This window comes from Salvelinus namaycush, chromosome 1 (assembly GCF_016432855.1).
Source record: "Salvelinus namaycush isolate Seneca chromosome 1, SaNama_1.0, whole genome shotgun sequence".
In the NCBI taxonomy this organism is placed as follows: Eukaryota; Metazoa; Chordata; class Actinopteri; order Salmoniformes; family Salmonidae; genus Salvelinus; species Salvelinus namaycush.
This window is the reverse complement of record NC_052307.1, coordinates 70,714,928-70,741,526: the sequence shown is the minus strand read 5'-3', so window position 1 is coordinate 70,741,526 and position 26,599 is coordinate 70,714,928. Positions and strand designations below refer to the sequence as shown.

At 43.1% G+C, this 26,599-nt stretch overlaps 1 protein-coding gene across 1 annotated transcript in view; it reads left to right on the top strand.

Moving 5' to 3' along the window:
- The window catches only part of LOC120052766 (thrombospondin type-1 domain-containing protein 4-like), a 49,630-nt gene that overhangs the window by 2,070 nt on the left and 20,961 nt on the right, over positions 1 to 26,599 (top strand). The window contains exons 3-4 of the mRNA XM_038999876.1: positions 119 to 221; positions 1,236 to 1,372. Of these exons, the coding sequence (XP_038855804.1) occupies positions 119 to 221; positions 1,236 to 1,372 (240 nt within the window). The remainder of the gene's footprint in view (positions 1 to 118; positions 222 to 1,235; positions 1,373 to 26,599) is intronic.

Here is a 26,599-nt window from a genome sequence, read left to right as displayed (position 1 = left end):
TGCTAGGCACCGATTGTAAAGACTGGAATTTACCTTGGGGGAGAATGTGGCCATATCTGGACTTAGTAGGCCGGGGGACACATATATTCACTCTCTATCTGTCTATATGTCTGTCCAGGCCTGTCCTCCAGCCAGTAGACACATCAGAGCGGTGCAGTGTTCTTCCTACAACAGCTATCCCTTCATGGGTCGACTGTACGAGTGGGAGCCTTTCAATGAAGGTATGGGTGGGTCTCGTCATGTTTTTCATATTACCTTGGTGTTGGACAATATTATCCAAGGTGTGAGGTGATGTAAGCACCACAGTATGTCACCTGTCTCGGCCATTTTGATGAATGTCCTGAGCTGCCAGATGTTGTTTAGCTGTTTGGAGATCTAGGTGTCTTAAGTATCCAAGCAACAGTCAAAACACCTCAAGGATAGACAATTACTTTTAGGATACTGATTAACATGTTATGTTTTTCTTCTCTCTGTTGGAGTGAATGGCATTTACTGCAGACGTATGACTAGATTAAAGCTCAAATAACTTCACTTTAGTTGACGAGGACAAGTCAAGTTTGCTTGATACCTATCTCAAACACATGAGCATGCAATTACAACACTTTTAGCAATAGCTGTCCTTGTAAACCTCATGAGCTAATGCACAAAACATCTGAGTGAAGTCCAAGTGCAGGTGGATTACAAACCTGACGTTACATTCACCCCACTGCCTGCCAACTCCCAGTGGTTTCCAGGCCTGGAGGGCATCTGCCTCCCTCCCACACAAGAGACACCACCCAGAGATCTGTGGTTCTTATTACCACTAATGGATCACCAGAGAGGAGAAAATAACCTGTTAACTTCCCTTGATCCCTTGGATTTATTAAGAATTTGGTTAGCTTTCCTTGAATCCCTCGTTGTTGCTTGACATTACCTTTCACCACACAGCATTACTGTAGAAGGAACACTGCAAACATTGATTTACTCATCACTTGTAATCACAGGATAATTGTGAGGACGTGCCAGGATTTAGTCCACTCCTCGCATCATTTGCTAGATGGCAGCATGGCTCAATGGAAGAAAACAACTCTTTACTGCACTACATCACAATTCTAATGCAGCAGTCTACCCAGCTTGTCCACCTACATTGAACAATGTACATTTACAGCCCTGCCAGGCACCCTACCAGAGAGAGATAATGTTTTGTACTCATAAATCATATCAAATCATTTGTTTCTGTGTCTCCTCTGTCACAGTTTCAGGCGACCAGCGTTGTGAGCTCAACTGTCGTGCGATCGGTTTCCGCTTCTACGTGCGTCAGTCGGATAGGGTCATCGATGGGACGCCGTGCGGCCAGAACGAGACTTTCATCTGTGTGGCGGGGAGGTGTCAGGTAGGACACTTAACTCATTTACCAGTGGCCTGGCCAGGCCTGTGGACTCCTGCCAAACCACTCGGAATAGAACAGAACAGTGACAGGATGGATGGAATCAGAGGAAAGAAAAGCTAAGTTTAATTCATTGAGATGAAATGTTGACATCATTCCACACAAACTTTCAAACACGAAAAAACACGGCCCCAATAGAGTTCTCAAGATCAACTGCATCCAAACACAAGATACAGTATTTTTTATTAAAGACATTTAATCAATTATACATAACCAGCAGAGGGCAGCAGAGTATAACACTGTTATCTGTCCATAAGGAGTGAAACAGAGGTCAGGTTGGGTTGACTGGGTTCTGAGTCCAGGATCTGGGATCTCAATGAAGGATCAATGAAGGACATATTTGTTCCTTTAACTTGATTTTTTTTATATGCATTTCTAAAATACACCTGTGGCCAGAAATTGGAGAGAAAACAGTCCCTGTGTAAACCTGTGCTATTGACTGACTGTGTCCAGTGTGCAGCTGGATACGTTTTACCTCTTATTTCATCAGGATTTAACTCTTAGACATGTTTTTCCAATATGATTTTAAGCCATAATTCTGAGTGAACCCTTTCCAAGTTGCGCTCTAGGAACTCGTGCTTGCCTCTGAGTCTCCCTTCAACCCAATTTGCTGTGCTCTCAACCACATTTTCCCCCCCATGCACTGTAATCCAGTGGAGATCTTTACTATATTAAGATTTAATCAAGATAAAGAGTCCCTCTGATCTCATATTAGCTTTGACTAATTTCTACTTTTAATACCAGTGAAATTGTGATTTATCACAGGGGCCAGTGTTCTCACCAGACCTCCAGCCCTCCAGCCGATAGATCTCTGGGCAGTGTGGTGACTAGCTGACCCCATGGAGGGAGTGGTCTGCTTTTATGTGGCCGTGGTGGGATCTCACTCAGTATTCATGCACCTGGTCTGTGGTCTGTGGGTGTGGTATGGACTGCAGTGTGCACTGTACTGTACTCTACTATACTGTACTGTACTGCGCTGTACTGGACTGGACTGTACTGAAGCTTATACTGTTGTGGTATAGTAGTCTGGACTAGACTTTCTGGACTGGACTGCTCTACTGTACTCTACTGTATTGGACTGTACTCTAGTCTACTGTACTGTAGCTTATACTGCTGTGGTATAGTAGTCTGGACTAGACTTTCTGGACTGGACTGCTCTACTGTACTCTACTGTATTGGACTGTACTCTACTCTACTGTACTGTAGCTTATACTGCTGTGGTCTGTGGGTGTGGTATGAACTGCAGTGTGTACTGTACTCTACTCTATGTGTCTGGGTCCTTTTTGGCTCTCTGTCTCTAATACCCTGCAGTTGCCCAGTAGGTTTACTTGTGTATAACACGGTCCATCTCTGTCCAAGGCGGACCCTGGATTTGAACCGACGCCAACGTCAACACCACTTACCCAGAAAGCCTAGGCATTTCTGACAGTAACTTCGCCATCTGCTACACATTGTGAGCTAAACCAACCAGGGACCATTCTGTACTCTCTCTCTCTCACTACTAGGGAACGTATTGAGGCCTGATTTCGGTGTATACTCACCTAGGGAATATATTCAGCAGGTCAGGGCACATCCCATAGTAGCAGTGAGATGCTGTCATAAATTATATTGAGGAGACCAAAGTAGACTGATGACATAGACACAGAAACATCTGCTTTTCCTGCCTTGGCCCTTTTTGCTTGCGTACAATAAAATCACATCTCCTACTGTAGCTGTAACCAAAGGCTCTGTTTATTCTGCCCTCTGTGTGGAGCTGGTGTCAATTTGCAGCAGGAATCTCTTTACTTTGTATGGTTAAACTTTGACTGTTATTTCGCAAGGTGTCTGCAGAGGCTTATGGCTGCATTCTCTTTGAGCTCAATCAGATTTAGCCTATAGACATGTTGCATAGAGTAGAGCCCAGGTCTGTTTCCTGTGGTCCTGCTCTACAGAAAGCAGACCTGTCCTGCACTGTGTGCTGAACTCTGTGTTGCTGTGTTTTATAAGCACAGGGTGTGTGTGAGTGTTTATGTGTGTGTGTGCGGATGGGTGGGGGGGATTTCCGAGTGTGATGAGAGGTGGTGCTGGGGCGTATAATGCAGGAGTATGTGTGTTTATTTATGTGTACCACACACACCAATAGATAAGTAGAGTTTCCCACTGCAGATCCTGGAGGGCTTGGCATCCTGCCCACTCATACCCCTATAGCTGGTCCTGGTCAGTCCCTGGATGGGAGACCAGATGCTGCTGGAAGTGGTGTTGGAGGGCCAGTAGGAGGCACTCTTTCCTCTGGTCTAAACAAAGATCCCAATGCCCCAGGGCAGTGATTGGGGACACTGCTCTGTGTAGGGTGCTGTCTTTCGGATGGGACGTTAAACGGGTGTCCTGACTCTCTGAGGTCATTAAAGATCCCATGGCACTTGTCGTAAGAGTAGGGGTGTTAACCCCGGTGTCCTGGCTAAATTCCCAATCTGGCCCTCAACCATCACGGTCACCTAATAATCCCCAGTTTACAATTGGCTCATTCATCCCCCTCCTCTCCCCTGTAACTATTCCCCAGGTCGTTGCTGCAAATGAGAACGTGTTCTCAGTCAACTTACCTGGTAAAATAACGGATAAATAAAAAATAAATAAAATAAATAGCTCTACAGTCATAAATACACACTGTAGACACAGACAGGTTTGATCTAAATTAGGCTCAGTGACAATCCCTGTATTATTGCAGTAGATAATTAGTTCTCAATGATTTACCTTGCTAAATACAGGTTGAATAAATAAATATTGATCCTCTACTCTTTCTATTAGTCGGGCTAAACACATGCGTTTTGTGTGGTGCATCCCTGATCAATATGATAAACAACCTAGCTCTCAATCTGACCTCTGACCTAAGGTGTCCCTGCATGTCTCTTGCTCATGTTCCTGACCCACTTTGATGATATATCAGTCAGACTTTATACCTCAGTAAACACGGTGACATTTCCTTTAGGTCCATGTCTCAGAGCTCATACTGTTAGTCAGGCAGTGAGTTGAGTATCAGAATATTAGAGAATGTCAGAAAAACTGAACATCTTTCTTCAAAATGGCCCTAGATAGTTGAAAAAAGGATTTGGCAGATATCCAGTAGTCATAGGTTAAAAATGTCAGTAAGCCTGCTTGTATTGGTCCCTATTAAGTCCCTGTGCTTACTGTGAAACAGGCAGGCTGCAAGCTGAATGTAGGAGAGCTTAGTTGGCTAAACACTTGGTCTGTTCTGTGGTCTCTTTGTGCTCAGAGTCTTGCTTTGTATTAAGATTGGTCTTCCTACAGCTGTGATGCCTTGGCTCCAATGAGCTGCCTCAGGGCTGTGGAACTGGGTTATATGCAATGCACTCTTGGTTAAAAAGCTCAACATAACAGTGAAATTGCACTACACACTTGATTAGATAGCTCAACATAAACTGTGAAATGAATGACGTTGAATGACTCTTGGCATGTGGCCCACTGTGATCTCTTACGGCTTGTAAGAAAATTAACGGAATGGTGCCAGGTTTCATAGCAGCACTAGAACCATCTGGCATGAAGGTATTCTCAGAGCTAGAGAGACATCTATCTCTGTCAGTGAGAGAGTAGTAAACCATATTCTACTACTACAGTCCCTTTAGTTCAGTTGGTAGAGCATGGCGCTTGCAACGCCAGGACGGTGGGTTTGATTCCCGGGGCCACCCATACGTAACATTGTATGCACGCATGACTGTAAGTCACTTTGGATAAAATACTTTGCTAAATAGTATAGATGTATTACATACAGTGGGCTCCAAACTTACTGGCACCCCTGACTGGCAATGCACGAACAATACTAAAAAATATAAACAATATGATTATAGAGAGAAACTCAAAATACCAACATGAGAAATACTGTACTTTATTAATGTTTCAATGGAACCCACCAAAATCATTTATTGATTTAATAAAAAATCTATGTCCTCCAAATTAAGGTTTCACAATTAATGGCACCCTTAAAGATGATTGTAGATGATCTACCAAAATTAAACCTGGAATTAAATTCCACATATTTAAGTTGATCTGAGTCTTAAGAAACTATATTGAGCCATTACATCACTTCCTGTTTCACTAAGGTATAAAAATTAGGTAACACGCATGCAATATCCCTTTGTCATCCAACCATGAAGAAAACAAAATAACTGGCAGTTCAAAAGAGACAGATGGTCATAGACCTTCATAAATCTGGTAATGGCTACAAGAAGATCCACAAACAATTGAATATACCACTGAGCACTGTCAGGGCAATTATTAAAAAATGCAAAAAATATGGAACAGTTGAGGACGCAAATGCATTTTGCCCCACAGTATAGGGAGGAGGATGGTGAGAGAAGCAACAAAATACCCAAGAATCACTGTGAAAGAATTGCAGGCCTTGGTGGCGTCTTGGAGTCACCAGGTTCAAACGCCACCTCCACAACCACAGGCTCTTTGGAAGGGTTGCCAGAAGAAAGCCCTTTCTGACCCCAAGACACAGACGCAAGCGCTTGGAGTTTGCCAAACGTAATTTAAATTATGAATGGAAGAAGATGCTCCGGTCAGATGAGACCAAAATTGAACGTTATGGTCAGATACAGCATCGGCATGTTTGGCGTCGAAACAGAGATGCATACAAGGAGAGGCACCTCATACCCACGGTGAAACAGAGATGTATACAAGGAGAGGCATCTCATACCCACGGTGAAACAGAGATGTATACAAGGAGAGGCATCTCATACCCACGGTGAAACAGAGATGCATACAAGGAGAGGCACCTTATACCCACGGTGAAACAGAGATGTATACAAGGAGAGGTACCTCATACCCACGGTGAAACAGAGATGTATACAAGGAGAGGTACCTCATACCCACGGTGAAACAGAGATGGATACAAGGAGAGGCATCTCATACCCACGGTGAAACAGAGATGCATACAAGGAGAGGCACCTTATACCCACGGTGAAACAGAGATGTATACAAGGAGAGGCACCTCATACCCACGGTGAAACAGAGATGCATACAAGGAGAGGCACCTCATACCCACGGAGAAATATGGTGGTGGGTCAGTGATGTTTTGGGGCTGTTTTAATTCCAGAGGTTCAGGGCCCTGGTTAAGATTGATGGCATAATGAATTCCACCAAGTATCAGGCAATTTTGGCTGACAATCTGGTTGCCTCTGCCAGAAGGCTGGGACTTGGCCGTAGGTGGACTTTCCAACAAGACAATGACCCAAAACATACCTCGAGATCCACACAGAAATGGTTCTGTGACAACAAAATCAATGTTCTGCCATGGCCATCTCAGCCGCCGGACCTCAATCCAATCGAAAACCGGTGGGCTGAGTTGAAGAGGGCAGTTGATAAGCACAAACCCAAGAACGTGAAGGATGTTGAAAGGATCTGCATAGAGGAATGGTCCAAAATCCCTCCAAATGTGTTTCTTAACCTTGTCAAACATTACAGGAAAAGACTCCATGCTGTTATCCTTGCCAGAGGTGGATGCGCTATGTACTAAATGAGGAGTGCCAATAATTATGAAACCTTGATTTTGGTGAAATGTGTTTTGTATTAAATAATTGTATGATTTTGTTTGGTTCCATTGAAACAGTAATAAAGTACAGTATTTCTCACATGTTGGTATTTTGAGTTTCTCTATAATTATATTGTTTATATTTTTTTAAGTATTGTTTGTGCATTGCCAGTCAGGAGTGGCAGTAATTTTGGAGCCCTCAGTACATTACTTTAGCAGACTGAGAACACTGCTAAGTTCTTCTCTCTACACAGGTGCTTTAGTTGATGCTTTCCATGGGATGCCTTAAATTCCACAGGGCTCACACACATCTCACTCAGATCCATGGGACACATCCTCAAATTCTTGTCTAATGGCTTTTTGTTACTGGACACGGTATCCATATGCTACTGTCTACTCTGGTTGAGTTGATGTGGTATTTCTACAGTACAGTACATTAGAGAAAATCTTACATAGGGTGTAGGGATATCTCTATAGGTATTGTAAAGTGACAAATGTGTTATTTGTGGTCTTTGACATAAGGAAGCAAAGAGTAAACAAAGAACAGAGAGAATGAGCTGGAAGCTGCTCTTTTGATCAATATTACTGCTAAAGATGGCTGCTGAAAAACTTTGTGGCTTCTTCTATGGCTTCTTCTATGGCTTCCTGTATTTTCCTTGAAACAGAAAAATTTGGTCGGAACTGTTTGAAATTGTTATGATCCTCAGCGCATGTGCTACTGACTCTACCTACCAAGAAATGCGTTATTTCAGGTGCTGTTTCTCCCCTCTGTATAACACAAAGAGGAAAAGCCTGTCCTCTGTAGAGGACTGTTACATTTTCCTACTTATATTATAGTCAGGATATCTCTACTTGTTAACAGATTTATGTCTTCATAAAGAGCCTTCATCATGAGAGTGAGTACAACAGTATTAGTGTAGTGTGCACTGTAAACTGTGTTTGACCGATGCATAGAGGCTAAACGAGGCCTCTTTAGGATACCCCTTTGTCTCTTAACAGTGGAAAGACTGAGCCCTACCTATGAATCATGAGCTTAATGTGAAAGGCTTGGACCTTGTCACTGAATACAGTGCGCCTCATACACGATCCAGGTTTTACGCTGAAAGAAGGAAAACCCAGATTTGAGCCATAGAAAACGTTGAATGTGGTTACACATTTCAGATGGATGCTAAAATAAAGCTGCTTTTATGGCTGTAATTCCATTGAGCTGCTCTTTCTCTTTATATGACAAGGATAGGCACTTGAGAAGGGTGTGTTTATTTTTAAATGGCAACTTTTCTGCTGGCGGGTGATGGTGGGGCTGAAGATAGGGTGAAATATATCTGGGCTGGAGAGTTGTATTATTCCACGTCAGTATCTGGAGGGTGTGTTCTGAGTGCTCTGTGGATAATTAGGAGATAAAGCTTTTACCACGTCCACCGTAACAGTAACTTAATGAACCCCCCCCCCCCCCCCTCCAAATCCTCAACATCCACGGATGGTCATTCTGGTCAATACTTTCGCATGCGTTATACCTCTCTTTTTATTTGACATTTGCTGTGTTTTTATTGAACACTGAGGATAGAGTGCTAGCCTAGGCCCTATACCCTTTACATAACAGATGGCCCTCCTGTTCCTTCCTTTAAACTTTCTTCACACCAGTTAAAGAAACATTTCCCTGTGAATGTATTCAATAGTACCGTATGGTTTCAAATGGTTTCAAGCAAGGAGAGTATAAGGGTAAAATTACCTCTTAAAGGCTGAAAATAGTGTGGTTTCAGCATGTAGGCTAACACAGGTCCCTGTTCTGACAGGGTAAAACCACTCCTACTACTGTAATTCAGCGGTCTCTTCCCCAGAGCCTTGTCTTGGCTGTCGAAGTCAGCTCTGCTGATCCAGGTCCTCCACTGGTGTCTTTGCCAGTGCTCTGTCTCTGTTCCATATCTCACTTTCATTATGTGTGTGAGGCCAGATTGTGTGTCTGTGTGAGTCTATGGGTCCGCCCTGCCCTGGGTCCTGGGTCAGGAGCTTGGCTGCCTGGCTGCCTGGCCGTTGCAGTGGCTCCCTCTCCTCTCCACCCCAGTGCTGCTGTGGCTGGCCTGCATCCCACTGCATCCCTCTCTGCCAGGCTCACCCTAACACAGCCAAGCCTCCCCTCGCTCCCTGCAAAAACTCCTCCGCCGACCAACAGACAGCTGCATCTGTTTTAGGTATTCCCCGGGCGGGGAGCGACTGACTTGTTAAAATGGGGATGAGAGGTTCTGAAATACGGCCGGCATAGACTGGTGGAGAGATCACAACCCTGTCTCTCTCACGACAGGCCCCAGCTGCAGGCCCCAGCATGTTATCCAACATTTTCTGGGTATAAAGAGGCACTTTAGTCAAAAGAGCCTGGTATTACATTTACATTGACATTTTAGTAATTTAGCAGATGCTTTAATCCAGTTAGTGCATTCAGCTTAAGATAGCTAGGTGGGACAACCACATCTCAGTCATAGTAACTACATATTAACATGGATTAGGACCTGCGCCACTTCCTGTGTGAGGTAGGGTTGTACTCTACTGATGTTTTAGAGCATGAACCTGCAGGTGCTAGTCACTGCTTTGATGTTTGCAGAGAATGACACAGTGTTGTCCAGGGTCATGCCAAGGTTCTTTGCACTCTGGGAGGGGGACACCGTGGCATTGCCAACCGTGATGGAGAGGTCTTTGAGCGGGCTGGCCTTCCCCGGGAGGAAGAGCAGCTCTGTCTTGTTTAGGTTGAGCTTGAGGGGGTGGGCTGACATCCAAGCCAAGATATCTGCCAGGCACGTAGAGATGCGTGTCTCCACCTGGGTGTCAGAAGTGGGGAAGGAGAAAGGTCGTTGAGTGTCATCCGCATAGCAATGATAGGAGAGACCATGTCAGAATATGACAGAGTCAAGTGACTTGATGTACAGAGAGAAGAGGAAGGGGTCTAGAACCGAGCCCTGGGGGACACCAGTATTTAATTTTAATTTTTATTTATTTCACCTTTATTTAACCAGGTAGGCTAGTTGAGAACAAGTTCTCATTTACAACTGCGACCTGGCCAAGAATAAAGCAAAGCAGTTCGACACATACAACAACACAGAGTTACACATGGAATAAACAAACATACAGTCAATAATACAGTAGAAAAAATGTATATACAGTGTGTGCAAATTAGGTAAGATAAGGGAGGTAAGGCAATAAATAGGCCATGGTGGCGAAGTAATTACAATATACCAATTAAACACTGGAGTGATTGATGTGCAGAAGATGAATGTGCAAGTAGAGATATTGGGGTGCAAAGGAGCAAGATAAATAAATAAATACAGTATGGGGATGAGGTAGTTGGATGGGCTATATTACAGATGGGCTATGTACAGGTGCAGTGATCTGTGAGCTGCTCTGACAGCTGGTGCTTAAAGCTAGTGAGGGAGATATGAGTCTCCAGCTTCAGTGATTTTTACAGTTCGTTCCAGTCATTGGCAGCAGAGAACTGGAAGGAAAGGCGGCCAAAGGAGGAATTGGCTTTGGGGGGTGACTAGTGAGATATACCTGATGGAGCGCGAGCTACGGGTGGGTGCTGCTATGGTGACCAGTGAGCTGAGATAAGGCGGGGCTTTACCTAGCAGAGACTTATAGATGACCAGGAGCTAGTGGGTTTGGCGACGAGTATGACGCGAGGGCCAGCCAACGAGAGCGTACAGGTGGGTAGTATATGGGGGGCTTTGGTGACAAAACGGATGGCACTGTGATAGACTGCATCCAATTTGTTGAGTTGAGTGTTGGAGGCTATTTTGTAAATGACATCGCCGAAATCGAGGATCGGTAGGATGGTCAGTTTTACGAGGGTATGTTTGGCAGCATGAGTGAAGGATGCTTTGTTGCGAAATAGGAAGCTGATTCTAGATTTAATTTTGGATTGGAGATACTTAATGTGAGTCTGGTAGGACAGTTTACAGTCTAACCAGACACCTAGGTATTTTTTTTCACCTAGGTATAAAGTTCATATTTCTATCCAAAAATCTGAGTTTAGGCGGGACGCTACTGTCTCACTTAGCAAAAAGCCAGAGAAAATGCAGAGCGCCAAATTCAAATTAATTACTATAAAAATCTAACTTTCATTAAATCACACATGAAAGATACCAAATTAAAGCTACACTGGTTGTGAATCCAGACAACATCTCAGAATTCAAATAGGCTTTTCGGCGAAAGCAAACAATGCTATTATCTGAGGATAGCACAATAGTAAACAAAGACAGAGAAGCATATTTCAACCCTGCAGGCGCGACACAAAACGCAGAAATAAAAATATAATTCATGCCTTACCTTTGACGAGTTTCTGTTGTTGGCACTCCAATATGTCCCATAAACATCACAAATGGTCCTTTTGTTCGATTAATTCCGTCGATATATATCCAAAATGTCCATTTATTTGGCGCGTTTGATCCAGAAAAACACCGGTTTCAACTTGCTCAAACTTGACTACAAAATATCTCAAAGGTTACCTGTAAACTTTGCCAAAAAATGTCAAACTACTTTTGTAATACAACTTTAGGTATTTTTTAACGTTAATAATCGATAACATTGAAGACGGGATGATCTGTGTTCAATACAGGATTAAAACCAATTATAGCTAGCTTTCTGGTCACGCTCTTCTATCTAACAGGACACTTCATGTGACTCTCGTTCAAGATGGCCGTACTTCTTCATTACACAAAGGAATAACCTCAACCAATTTCTCAAGACTGTTGACATCCAGTGGAAGCGGTAGGAACTGCAAGCAGGTCCCTTAGAAATCTGGTTTCCCAATGAAAGCTCATTGAAAAGAGAGTGACCTCAAAAAAACATATCTGAATGGTTTGTCCTCGGGGTTTCGCCTGCTAAATAAGTTCTGTTATAGTCACAGACATGATTCAAACAGTTTTAGAAACTTCAGAGTGTTTTCTATCCAAATCTACTAACAATATGCATATCCTATCTTCTGGGGATGAGTAGCTGGCAGTTGAATATTGGTATGCTTTTCATCCAAACGTGAAAATGCTGCCCCCTATCCCCGGCCAGGTTGATTAGAAAGGCCTGCTTGCTGAAGTGTTTTACGGAGCGTTTGACAGTGATGAGGGGTGGTCGTTTGACCGCAGACCCATTACGGATGCAGGCAATGACGCATTTATCACTGAGATCTTCATTGAAAGCAGCAGAGGTGTATTTGGAGGGCAGGTTGGTTAGGATGATATCTATGAGGGTGCCCGTGTTTACGGATTTGGGGTTGTATCTGGTAGGTTCATTGATAATTTGTGTGAGATTGAGGGCATTAAGCTTAGATTGTAGGATGGCCGGGGTGTTAACCTGTCTGGCACCGGGGTTCCGCTAGCGGAACTCCTCCCACATTCCACTGAAAAGGCAGAGCGCGAAATTCAAAAAATATTTTTGAGAAATATTTAACTTTCACACATTAACAAGTCCAATACAGCAAATGAAAGATACACATCTTGTGAATCCAGTCAACATGTCCGATTTCTAAAATATTTTACAGCGAAAACACCACATATATTTATGTTAGCTCACCACCAAATACAAAAAAGGACAGACATTTTTCACAGCACAGGTAGCATGCACAAAGCCAACCTAACTAACCAAGAACCAACCAAACTAACCAAGAAACAACTTCATCAGATGACAGTCTTATAACATGTTATACAATAAATCTATGTTCGAAAAATGTGCATATTTGAGGTATAAATCAGTTTTACATTGCAGCTACCATCACAGCTACCGTCACAAATAGGACCGAAGCAGCCAGAGTAATTACAGACACCAACGTCAAATACCTAAATACTCATCATAAAACATTTCTGAAAAATCGATGGTGTACAGCAAATTAAAGACAAACATCTTGTGAATCCAGCCAATATTTCCGATTTTTTAAGTGTTTTACAGCAAAAACACAATATAGCATTATATTAGCTTACTACAATAGCCTACCACACTACCGCATTCATTCATCAAGGCACGTTAGCGATAGCAATAGGCACGTTAGCGATAGGGAATAAACCAGCAAAAGATATTAATTTTCACTAACCTTCATAAACCTTCATCAGATGACAGTCCTATAACATCAGGTTATACATACACTTATGTTTTGTTCGAAAATGTGCATATTTAGAGCTGAAATCAGTGGTTATACATTGTGCTAACGCAGCATCTTTTTCCCAGAATGTGCGGATATTTTTATGACACTCAACTATTCTGACCAAATAACTATTCATAAACGTTACTAGAAAATACATGTTGTATAGGAAATGATAGATACACTAGTTCTTAATGCAATCGCCGTGTTAGAATTCTAAAAATAACTTCATTACGACATCCAGCTTAGTTATAGCGAGAGCGTGCCCAAAATCTGGGCGCAAACTACTAGTACAACATGTTCGACAGATATGAAATAGCATCATAAAATGGGTCCTACTTTTGATGATCTTCCATCAGAATGTTGTACAAGGGGTCCTTTGTCCAGAACAATCGTTGTTTGGTTTTAGAATGTCCTCTTCTCCAGTCAATTAGCACGGAAAGCTAGCAAAGTAGCGCAAAGCTCTCCTTCCTGAACAAAGGCACACAACGCAACACGCCTAACGTCCCGAATAAATTTCAATAATCTAATAAAACTATATTGAAAAAACATACTTTACGATGATATTGTCACATTTATCAAATAAAATCAAAGCCGGAGATATTAGTCGTCTATAACGACAGCTTTTCAGAAGGCAATACCAGGTCCCTTCGCGCGCGCTCCAGAAAACAGGAAACTGGTGACACGTCATACAAAGAGCTTTTATTCGACCCCAGATCAAGTTATACACTCCATTTCTTCTCTCACTGCCTGTCGACATCTAGTGGAAGACGTATGAAGTGCATGTATACTAATAAATATCAAGGACATTTATAGGCAGGCCCTAGAACAGAGCATCGATTTCAGATTTTCCACTTCCTGTCAGGAAGTTTGCTGCAAAATGAGTTCTGTTTTACTCACAGATATAATTCAAACGGTTTTAGAAACTAGAGAGTGTTTTCTATCCAATAGTAATAATAATATGCATATTGTACGAGCAAGAATTGAGTACGAGGCCGTTTAAATTGGGCACGATTTTCCCCCAAAGTGAAAACAGCGCCCTCTGTCCTCAACAGGTTAAGCATGTTCCAGTTTAGTTCACCTAGCAGCACGAGCTCTGAAGATAGATGGGGGGCAATCAATTCACATATGGTGTCCAGGGCACAGCTGGGGGCAGAGGGTGGTCTATAGCAAGCGGCAACGGTGAGAGACTTGTTTCTGGAAAGGTGGATTTTTAAAAGTAGAAGATCGAATTGTTTGGGTACAGACCTGGATAGTAAGACAGAACTCTGCAGGCTATCCCTGCAGTAGATTGCATCTCCGCCCGTTTTGGCAGTTCTATCTTGACAGAAAATGTTATAGTTGGGGATGGAAATTTCAGGGGTTTTGGTGGTCTTCCTAAGCCAGAATTCAGACACGGCTAAGACATCCGGGTTGGCAGAGTGTGCTAAAGCAGTGAATAAAACAAACTTAGGGAGGAGGCTTCTAATGTTAACATGCATGAAACCAAGGCTTTTACGGTTAAGGAAGTCAACAAATGAGAGCACCTGGGGAGCAGGTCCTGCAGGTCCTGGATTAACCTCTACATCACCAGAGGAACAGAGGAGGAGTAGGATAAGGGTACGGCTAAGAACTGGTCGTCTAGTACGTTTGAAACAGAGAGTAAAAGGAGCAGGTTTCTGGGCAAGATAGAATAGATTCAAGGCATAATGTACAGACAAAGGTATGGTAGGATGAGAGTACAGTGGAGGTAAACCTAGGCATTGAGTGATGATGAGAGATATTGTCTCCAGAAACATTTAAACCAGGTGATGTCAATGCATATGTGGGAGGTGGAACTAAATGGTTGGTTAAGGCATATTGAGCAGGGCTAGAGGCTCTACAGTGAAATAAAACAATAATCACTAACCAGAACAGTAATGGACAAGGCATATTGACATTATTGAGAGACATGCGTAGCTGAGTGATTATAAGGGTCCAGTGAATGGTTGGGCTGGCTGGAGACACGGCGATTCAGACAGCTAGCAGGCCGGGGCTAGAAAGCTAGCAGAATGGCCTTAGAGGGACGTCGCGATGGAGGAAAGTCTGTTTTAGACTCCTCGTGCGGTTCCGTCGATAGACCAGTTGTGATGGATTAGTAGGGTTCCGTGTAGCAGAGGGGTCCAGTCCAATTGGATCTATTCAGCTAACAGTCCAATATGCTCTAGACAGCTAGCGGGCCGCAGCTATCAGATGGGCATTCAGGGGACGTCGCGACAGAGGGACCTGTTGGAAAAAAGCCCTCGGGCAGATTACGTCGGTAGTCCAGTCGTGATGGATAAGCAGGGCTTTGTGTAGTAAAAGGGGCCCAGGCTGATTGGCAAAATAGGAATAGTGGCACGAGAAATTGGCGGACCTTGATGGACCTATTAGCTAACAGTCCGATATGCTCTAGACAGCTAGCGGGCCGTGGCTAGCAGGCTAGCAGATGGGCATTCAGGGGACTTCGCGAAGTAGGAGCCAGTTGAGTAACCCCCTCGAGCAGATTACATCGGTAGTCCAGTCGTGAAGAATCGGCGGGGTTCCGTACCCCATACCGGCAGTAAAAGGAGTCCATGCCAGTTGGCAAAATAGGTATTGTAGCCCAGGAGTGGCTGATGGATCTCTTCAGCTAGCCGGGAGATGGGCCTAGCATGGGCTAGCTCCAGGCTAATTGGTGCTTGCTTCGGGACAGAGACGTTAGCCAGGAGTAGTCACCCGGATTGTAGCTAGCTAGCTGCGATGATCCAGGTGAGAAGGTTCAGAGCTTGCAGTAGGAATCCAGGGATATGGAGAGAAAATAGGTCCGGTATGCTCTGGTTTGAATCGCGTTGTACAAACTAGCGAGAGCTCTCCGAGCTAAAGGTAGCTGATTACCGCTAGCAGTGGTTAGCTGACTACTAGCTAGTAGCTAGTTAGCTGGCTAGCTTCTGTTGGGGGATTCCGATTCAGAGGTAAAGAAAAATATTTTAGAAAAAAAGCAGATCCACACCACATTGGGTGAGGCGGGTAGCAGGAGAGTTTTTTAAAGTTGAGGTTTAGAAGAATATTTTTAAAAGATATGTGAAGAAAAATATATAAAAAGATATATACATGTGACACGACAAGACGAAGGACAAAGACTTCTGACTGCTACCCCATCTTGGAAGAGGAAGTGAGAATACGTGGTGCAGACACAGATTCTCTCCACTTCACCTGGTAGGAGCGACCTGCCAGGTAGGATGCAATCCAAGAGTGTGCAGAGCCTGAAATGCCCAGCCCTGAGAGGGTGGAGAGGAGGATATGATGGTTCACGGCTTTGAAGGCAGCGGATAGATCTAGGAGAATGAGAACAGAGGAGAGAGAGTCAGCTTTGGCAGTGCGGAGAGCCTTTGTGACACAGAGAAGAGCAGTCTCGGTTGAGTGACCCGTCTTGAAGCCTGACTGGTTAGGGTCAAGAAGATTGTTCTGAGAGAGCGAGAGAGATGGTCAAAGACCGCACGCTCAAGTGTTTTGGAAAGAAGAAGAAGGGATACCGGTCTGGAGTTTTTTACGTCAGAGGAGTCGAGTGTTGGTTTCTTTAGGATGGGAGCGACTCTGGACATTTTGAAGTCAGAGGGGATGCAGCCAGTTGTCAGGGATGAGTTGATGATGGAAGTGAGGAATGGGAGAAGGCCTCCAGAGATGGTCTGGAGAGGGAAGGAGGGGATCGGTTCGAGCGGGCAGGTTGTCAGGCGGCCAGACCTTACTAGTCGCAGGATTTCATCAGGAGAGAGGGAGTAGAAAGAGGTCAAGGCGTAGGGTAGTTCTGTGTGGTACCAGTGGACTCAATAGGCTAAGAGAATGAGGAGCTGATTTTGTCAACCTGGAGGTGGTGGAGGATTAAGGAGGGAGGAGAAGGTGGAAAAGAGTTTCGTAGGGTCAGAGGCAGAAGCTTGAAATTTAGAATGATAGAAAGTGGCTTTAGCAGTGGATACAGAGGAAGAGAAGGTAGAAAGGAGGGAGTGAAAGGATGATAGGTCCCCGGAAATTGAGTTTTCCTCCATTTTTGCTCAGCTGCCCGCAGCCCTGTTCTATAAGCTAGAAATGAGTCACGGAGCAGGAGGGTAGGACCGAGCCGGCCGGGAGGAGAGGGGACAGTGCGAGTGATAGGATGTGGAAAGGGAGGAGAGTAGGGTCAAATATGCAGAATCAGGAGACAGGAGGGAGAAGGATTTAGCTGAAGGGAGAGATGATAGAATAGAAGAGTAGAGAATAGTGGGAGCGAGAGAGTGAAGATTGCAAGGGCACATTACCATTTTGGGTAGGGGCTGAGTGGCTAGGGTTGGAGGAGTGGGAGACAGAAAAGGAAACAAAGTAGTGATCAGGGACCTGGAGGGGGGTTGCAGTGAGGTTAGTAGGTGAACTAGTAAAGATGAGGTCAAGCGTATTGCCTGCCTTGTGAGTGGGAGGCGACTGGGAAAAGGTAAGGTCAAAGAGGCAAGGAGAGGAAAAGAAAGTTGCAAAGAAATTAATCGAAAGGCAGACATCGGGAGGTTGAAGTCCCCAGGTACAAAGAGCGGTGAACCATCCTCAGAAAATGAGCTTATCAAGGTGTGGTTGATAGATGACTACAATGTTGAGCTTGAGTGGAGAAGTGACAGTGACAGCATGGAATTCAAATGAGGAGATGAACAGGTGAGAGAGAAAATCTCCACTTAGGAGAAATTAGTAGTCCTGTGCCACCACCGCGATGACCAGATGCTCTATGAGAGAAAACGTAGTCCGATGAAGAGAGAGCAGCTGGAGTGGCAGTGTTCTCTGGTGTGATCCAAGTCTCCGTCAGGGCCAAAAAGTCAAGGGACTGAAGGGCAGCATAGGCAGAGATGAACTTGGCGTTCTTGACCACAGATCAGCAGTTCCAAACGGTGCCAGAGACCAGGAATTCCACACGTGTTGTGCGCGCAGGATACACTAAATTAGAAGGGTTGCAGCGAAGGGGTGTGGAACGTCTGTAAAGCCTACAGGGAGAGGAGCGAACAGGTATAGAAAACACATAGTTTTTTCTAGTGGCAAAAGCAAAAGGAGTGGCATAGTGGCAAAAGCAAAAGGAGATAATCTGAAAATAACTAGGTAAGATACTCAACTGAGCCTAGTGGTGTGGATCCTTCCTCTCTTTCCTTTCTCAAATAACTCGGCTGAACAACTCCGCAAAATCGTCTTTGTTTCGGTGACGGCCTTAGTTTTGCAACGAGACCGCCTCTGACACGCTACTTAGAACTGCCACTGAGAGCTGCCGCTGAGAAAACTTTGGAGACTGAAGTACTAATTGCCAATTGCATATTTATTTATTATGGATCCCCATTCTCTTCCTGGGGTGCAGCAAAATTAAGGCAGTTTATACAATTTTAAAAACATTACAATACATTCACAGATTTCACAACACACTGTGTGCCCTCAGCCCCCTACTCCACAACTACCACATACCTACAGGGGTATGCATGGGTGTCCGAGCTCTGTGCCAGTAGTTTAGACAGACAGCTCGGTGCATTCAACATGTCAATACCGCTCAGAAATAAAAGTAGTGATGAAGTCAATCTCTCCTCCACTTTCAGCCAGGAGAGATTGACATGCATATTATTAATATTAGCTCTCTGTGTACATCCAAGGGCCAGCCGTGCTGCCCTGTTCGGAGCCAATTGCAATTGCAAAGTCCTTTTTTGCGGGACCTGACCACACGACTAAACAGTAGTCAAGGTGCGACAAAAATAGACCTGCCTTGTTGATAGTGTTGTTAAGAAGGCAGAGCATTGCTTTATTATAGACAGACTTCTCCCCATCTTAGCTACCACTGAATCAATATGTTTTGACCATGACAGTTTACAATCTAGAGTTACTCCAAGCAGTTTAGTCATCTCAACTTCAATTTCCACATGATTTATTACAAGATTTAGTTGAGGTTTAGGATTTGTTCCTAATACAATGCTTTTAGTTTTAGAAATATTTAGGGCTAACTTATTCCTTGCCACCCACTCTGAAACCAACTGCAGCTCTTTGTTGAGTGTTGCAGTCATTTCAGTCACTGTAGTAGCTGACATGTATACATAGACACTGGCTTTACTCAGTCAGTGGCATGTCGTTAGTAAAAATTGAAAAAAGCAAGGGGCCTAAACAGCTACCCTGGGGAATTCCTGATTCTAACTGGATTATATTTGAGAGGCTTCCATTAAAGAACACCCACTGTGTTCTGTTAGACAAGTAGCTCTTTATCCACATTATAGCAGGGGGTGTAAAGCCATAACACATACATTTTTCCAGCAGCAGACTATGATCGATCATGTCAAAAGCTGCACTGAAGTCTAACAAGACAGCCCCCACAATCATTTTATCATCAATTTCTCTCAGCCAATCATCAGTCATTTGTGTAAGTGCTGTGCTTGTTGAGTGTCCTTCCCTATAAGCATGCTGAAATTCTGTTGTCAATTTGTTTACTGTGAAATAGTATTGTATCTGGTCAAACACAATTTTTTCCGGAAGTTTACTAAAGGTTGGTAACAAGCTGATTGGTCGGCTATTTGAGCCAGTATAGGGTGATTTACTATTCTTGGGTAGCGGAATGACTTTAGCTTCCCTCCAGGCCTGAGGGCACACGCTCTCTAGTAGGCTTAAATTGAAGATGTTGCAAATAGGAGTGCCAATATTGTCTGCTATTATCCTTAGTAATTTTCCATCCAGATTGTTAGACACCGGTGGCTTGTCATTGTTGATAGACAAAAAATAATTTTTTTACCTTTTCCGCACTGACTTTATGGAATTCAAAAGTACAATTCTTGTCTTTCATAATTTGGTCTGATATACTTGCATGTGTAGTGTCAGCGTTTGTTGCTGGCATGTCATCGCTAAGTTTGCTTATCTTGCCAATGAAAAAGTCATTAAAGTAGTTTGCAATATCAGTGGGCTTTGTGATGAATGAGCCATCTAATTCAATGAATGAAGGAGCCGAGTTGGCTTTTTTTCCCACAATGTCATTTAAGGTGCCCCAAAGCTTTTTATTATCATTCTTTATATAATTGATCTTTGTTTCGTAGTGTAGTTTTTTTTTTTTTTTTGTCACATGACTTCTTAATTTGCAGTACGTTTGCCAATCAGTTGGGCTGCCATACCTTTTGCCTCATTCCTCTCAACCATACAATTTTTTAATTCCTCATCAATCCAATGGGATTTAACAGTTTTTACAGTAATTTTCTTAATGTGTACATGCTTATTAGTAACTGGAGTAAGTAGTTTCATAAATGCGTCAAGTGGAGTGTCTGGTTGCTCCTCATTACACACCACAGACCAGCAAATATTCTTTACATCATCAATATATGAATCACAACAAAACTTCTTGTATGACCTCTTATACACTATATTAGGCCCAGCCTTTGGAACTTTGGTTTTCCTAGATATTGCTATTACAGTTGAAGTCGGAAGTTTACATACACCTTAGCCAAATACATTTAAACTTAGTTTTTCACAATCAGAATTATAGTAGAGAGAGTGATTTATTTCAGCTTTTATTTCTTTCATCACCATTCCCAGAGTCAGAAGTTTTCATACACTCAATTAGTATTTGGTAGCATTGCCTTTAAATGGTTTAACTTGGGTCAAATGTTTCAGGTAGCCTTCCAAAAGCTTCCCAGAATAAGTTGGGGGAATTTTGGCCCATTCCTCCTGACAGAGCTGGTGTAACTGAGTCAGGTTTGTAGGCCTCCTTGCTCGTACACGCTTTTTCAGTTCTGCCCACAACTTTTCTATAGGATTGAGGTCAGGGCTTTGTGATGGCCACTCCAATACCTTGACTTTGTTGTCCTTAAGCCATTTTGCCACAACTTTGGAAGTATGCTTGGGGTCATTGTCCATTTGGAAGACCCATTTGCGACCAAGCTTTAACTTCCTGACTGATGTCTTGAGATGTTGCTTCAACATATCCACATAATTTTCCTGCCTCATGATGCCATCTATTTTGTGAAGTGCACCAGTCCCTCCTACAGCAAAACACACCCACAACATGATGCTGCCACCTCCGTTATTCACGGTTGGGATGATGTTCTTCGGCTTGCAAGCCTCCCCCTTTTTCCTCCAAACATAACTATGTTCATTATGGCCAAACAGTTATATTTTTGTTTCATCAGACCAGAGGACATTTCTCCAAAAAGTACAATCTTTGTCCCCATGTGCAGTTGCAAACTGTAGTCTGGCTTTTTTATGGTGGTTTTGGAGCAGTGGCTTCTTCCTTGCTGAGCTGCCTTTCAGGTTATGTCGCTATAGGACTTGTTTTACTGTGGATATAGATACTTTCTTACCTGTTTCCTCCAGCATCTTCACAAGATCCTTTGATGTTGTTTTGGGATTGATTTGCACTTTTCTCACCAAAGTACATTCATCTCTAGGAGACAGAACACGTCTCCTTCCTGAATGGTATGATGGCTGCGTTGTCCCATGGTGTTTATACTTGCATACTATTGTTTGTACAGATGAACGTGGTACCTTCAGTTGTTTGGAAATTGCTCCCAAGGATGAACCAGACTTGTGGAGGTCTCCAATTTTCTTTCTGAGGTCTTGGATGATTTCTTTTGATTTTCCCATGATGTCAAGCAAAGAGGCACTGAGTTTGAAGGTATGGCCTTGAAATACATCCACAGGTACACCTCCAATTAACTCAAATGATGTCAATTAGCCTATCAGAAGCTTCTAAAGCCATGACATCATTTTCTGGAATTTTCCAAGCTGTTTAAAGGCACAGTCAACTTAGTGTATGTAAACTTCTGACCCACTGGAATTGTGATACAGTGAGTTATCAGTGAAATAATCTGTCTGTAAACAATTGTTGGAAAAATTACTTTCATGCACAAAGTAGATGTCCTAACCGACTTTCCAAAACTATAGTTTGTTAACAAGAAATTTGTGGAGTGGTTGAAAAACGAGTTTTAATGACTCCAACATAAGTGTATGTAAACTTCCGACTTCAACTGTATATTGTGATCACTACATCTTATAGATTTGGATACTGCTTTAAAGCAAATATCTGCAGCGTTAGTAAAGATGTGATCAATACATGTTGATGATTTAATTCCTATGCTGTTTGTAACTACCCTGGTTGGTTGACTGACAACCTGATCTAGGTTGCAGGCACAGGTAACAATTAGAATTTCTTTCCTGAGTGGCAGCTTGATGATAGCCAGTCAATATTTAAATCACCCAGAAAATATACTTCTCTGTTGATATCTCATACATTATAAAGCATTTCACACATATTATCCAGATACTGACTGTTAGCACTTGGTGGTCTATAGCAGCTTCCCACAAGAATGGGCTTTAGGTGAGACAGATGAACCTGTAGCTATACTACTTCAACAGTATTTAACATTAGATCGTCTCTAAGCTTTACAGGAATGTGGTTCTGAATATAGACAGCAACACCATCTCCGTTGGCATTTCTGTCTTTTCAGTAGATGTTATATGTATTGCTACCACTGTATCATCAAAGGTATTATCTAAGTGAGTTTCAGAGATAGTCAGAATATGAATGTCTTCTGTTACAAGCAAGTTATTGACTTCATGGACCTTGTTTATTAGGCTACCCATGTTAATATGGGCTATTTTTAGCACTTTTCTGGGTTGCTTGATTGTTTTAAATGCTTTACTGGGAAGCTTATCAGAGGTAGACTTACTCATGCTATTTACATTGGAGCTGATAGTGCAGGGTGAGCTGCATAAAGTGGTCTTCCTACTATTGCACACTGCCTCAGTGCTAACAGTGTAACTCTGGTTTATAGGCTCATGATTACTGCTTACAATAGCTGTTGGATTAACAGATGTATTGGGTGCAATTAGGGGTACATAAATAAAATTACTTACATTGTGTTTGCCAATGCCCCTAAGATCATGTACATTTGATGCAGCATTATGACGACTCATTGTCACAATGGTAGGGATTAACTGAGCTGGTCTTGGATAATTTACCAGTCATTGTTTCAACGCAGCCTTGAAATTCGTGGACAGAGATGATTTGGATGGACTCCGTCATTCCTGTAGTGTATCTTCTGTTTCCATAAGGTGTCAAAGTTATCAATGAAAGTGACTCTAGTAGAGCTACTGTAGTCTTTCAGAAATCACACATCTCTCGGTACTAATTGCTGAATACCTAGGAAAGGAGAAACCACTCCCTCTCCAATATGCCATTGATTACCCAACAACAGTCATAAATTGCCCTGCCCCTTAATCCTGGTTGATGTGTCAACAATCATCTGCAAGTTATGAGCAGTCAGCAGTTCACACACCACGTAGGCTACTGGGAAGACAGACCACACTTAAAGTAGATGGCCCTAGTTAGCAAAAAGACAGTACTAGACAACAGCAGATAAAGACAAAAATTATACTTATCACTCCTGGAGATATCAGGAGTCCTCTAGTTATAGAATGAAGCGCATTGAGAGGGAGCCTGAGAAGCTGGTTATATACTCAGAAAAGTGGTGAAATCACCCCCCCGCCCTCCAATACAGTCACTGATTACCAAAACAACAACAGTCAGTGATTGGGTGAGTTAGTATACATGCTGTAAATAATTCCCAATACGACAGACAACATGTGTGAATCAGTGAAATACAGCAGGTAGCTTGTTCTTTCACTGTAGAATGCCATGCATGTTAAAGTAGAGGTGTTACTGGACAGAATATGGTTTAGGCCAGCCAGATGAGAAGGAGATGATATTTGAAGGGGCGAAACCTAACTTCCACTTAAATCACATTTTAGTCATGCATTGATGTCAATGGGAGACTAAGTGAACATTTGATTTAAGCAGAAGTTAGGATTCTCCCCTAAGTGTGTCATCTCAGCCTCCCTGGTCCCGTTCAGCCCTGGTCCACCTGTTTCGTTCTGAGTGACTGGCCTTTAATGTGCCGGCTGGATCTGTGGGTCAGACTTCTGCTGACCAATTCTCAGGGGTTGAGCACAGAGCTCATAAAGGATGTGTCTGGAGACCCTCTGAGTAGGTGCACGTTAAATCCTTCACGCTGTGAACAGAAAGTGTCTGCTTTCAATAGGACTCAAACTTGATGCATTTCCAACACCCTGTTAGTTCCGGTCTCCACCTCCTTTCTTTTACATTTAGGAAGACTAATTTCCTCTGAATACAATAAATACATTTTAGCTCTGTGTCTCTGAAGTCTGAGATGTTTTCCCTGTTTGATGCTTTGTCTGGTAGATAAAGTGAGATTTACTCTAAATACAGTACACTGTACAAAATTATGTGCATTTAACATTTCCATCACGATTCAATTTTGAAATAAATAATATGGTAATTTACATGTATCACTACCAAAGGGTCGAACAATTTGGACTCATCCATTTGCTGACTGCTTGCTGTCTGTGACAGCTGTTGATGGTCTGGCTTGACTTTCTAAAAAAGATGCAGGCTGCCTGTCCAGGCTTCTCCACTGTGTGAAACATCCCCTGGTCTCTACGGCCTTCACAGCCCCCGGACCTCCATGCTCATTTCCTGCCCCTGGTATTCAGCTGAAATATATGGCTCCTTTGTACTATGGGAGCTGTCAGCTCCACTGAGCTTGAACAAGCCATACATGAGTGCAAGATAGACCTGAACTATAGTACACACCTCTGGGGACAGGTAGTGGAGCGGAACAGAATACTGCCATGGTAGTGTTAAAGACTCTCTGACTGCTGTTGCTTCCTCTGCCAGGTTGAAACGAGTGCTAAACTGTCACTTTCGACTGGAACAGTATCTCTAACAGTACAGTACTCGGCAGGTTATATACTAATACTCTCTCATCAGTCTTTGTTATGAGTCAATAGAAAAAAATCTAACACTCTTTTTTTAGTTTTCTGGGAGACTGACCAAGGATGGTGAACTCCTCTAGTGATTGGTTTTTGGTATCCTGTGGTGATTGTGGTTTACTATACCATAGTCCATAGTCTAAGTAATATTATAGTTTTGGTAGTATGTGGTTATGGGTCATAGTGCAGCCGTACCTGAAAGGTGAACAGATTTATGAGGGGACCCTATAGGGTCATACAGTGTTATTCTTTACATTCAGTCAGCAGCCACACACAGTGACTGACTGCTGTTGACAGTGATTGGATTGGCTGTTGTCTGGGTGGTTGTCAATGTCAATTGAGGAGCTAGTTGAATGGATTTGAAGCTTCAATAGTTTGTTTGTTTCATCTGAAGGCCATTCAATGAGTGGTCAAGGTTCCCTGAATGGCAGGAATTTATGGTCAATTGAGAGGGAGATTCATTGTGTGAGCGTGTGTGTGCTGCATGTGTGTGTGAAAAAGGGGGTAAGTGCATTGGTACTTACTTGTCGTGTCTAAGTGAATGTGTCATCAGTGCTGCAGGTGGGCTGCCCCCAGAGGTCAACCTGGTCATAAATGATCACCTTATCTGTGTCTGCTAACGACTTCATTACCATCAGGCTATTAGCAGGTGTGTCAAGCAGGAAAAAAACACCAGCATACAAACAGGATCAGTTTTCCCACAGAGCTTATATCCTGTCTGTCTTTCAGCTACATGCCACATGGCACCCTATCCCTATACAGTACCTTTAGAAAGTATTCAGAACCCTTCCCTTTTTCCACATGTTGTTACGTTACAGCCGTATTCTAAAATTGAATAAATAGTTTTATATTTTCATCAATCTACACACAATACCCCATAATGACAAAGCAAAAACAGCTTTTTAGATTTTTTTGCAAATGTATAAAAAATACAAAATTAAATATCACATTTACATAAGTATTCAGACCCTTTACTCATTACTTTGTTGAAGCACCTTTGGCAGCGATTACAGCCTTGAGTCTTCTTGGGTATGATGCTACAAGCTTGGCACACATATATTTGGGAAGTTTCTCCCATTCTTCTCTGCAGATCCTCTCAAGCTCTGTCAGCTTGGATGGGGAGCGTCGCTGCATAGCTATTTTCAGAAATGTTCGATCGAGTTCAAGTCCGGGCTCTAAATGTCAAAAAACTTGTTTTCGCTTTGTTTTTCATTATGGGGTATTGTGTGTAGATGGATGAGGAAATGTTAGAATAAGGCTGTAGCATAAATGTGGAAAAAGTCAAGGGTTTGAAAACTTTCAGAATGCACTGTATATGTCTATGGTCTCTGGTGAAAAGTAGTGCACTATAAAGGGAATAGGGTGCCATTTGGGGCACATCGCTCTATCAGTCAGTCAGTCTGTCAGTCAGTCACAGTCCCATGCCCCACAATGAACCTCCAGTGATAATGTAGCATACCGTGGATCTCCGTACCACTGTCCTCCCCACAGGATGACCCTGTTATGCACAGACAGCTGGCTTTATGAGCCAAACAGGCCAAATAATAAATAGTGATTGCAGCTATGTTCCCCGATCCCTAACCTCACCTCCACCACACCCCTCATTATCCTCACACTCTCACCTGTTTTATTCATTAACAACCCACTCTCTCTGCCTTCCTTAGTCAAAGACATTGCTTGAAGGAAACAATCAAGGGACCTACATGCCTGGCCTTGCTGCAGCTAATATGTATCCCAGATG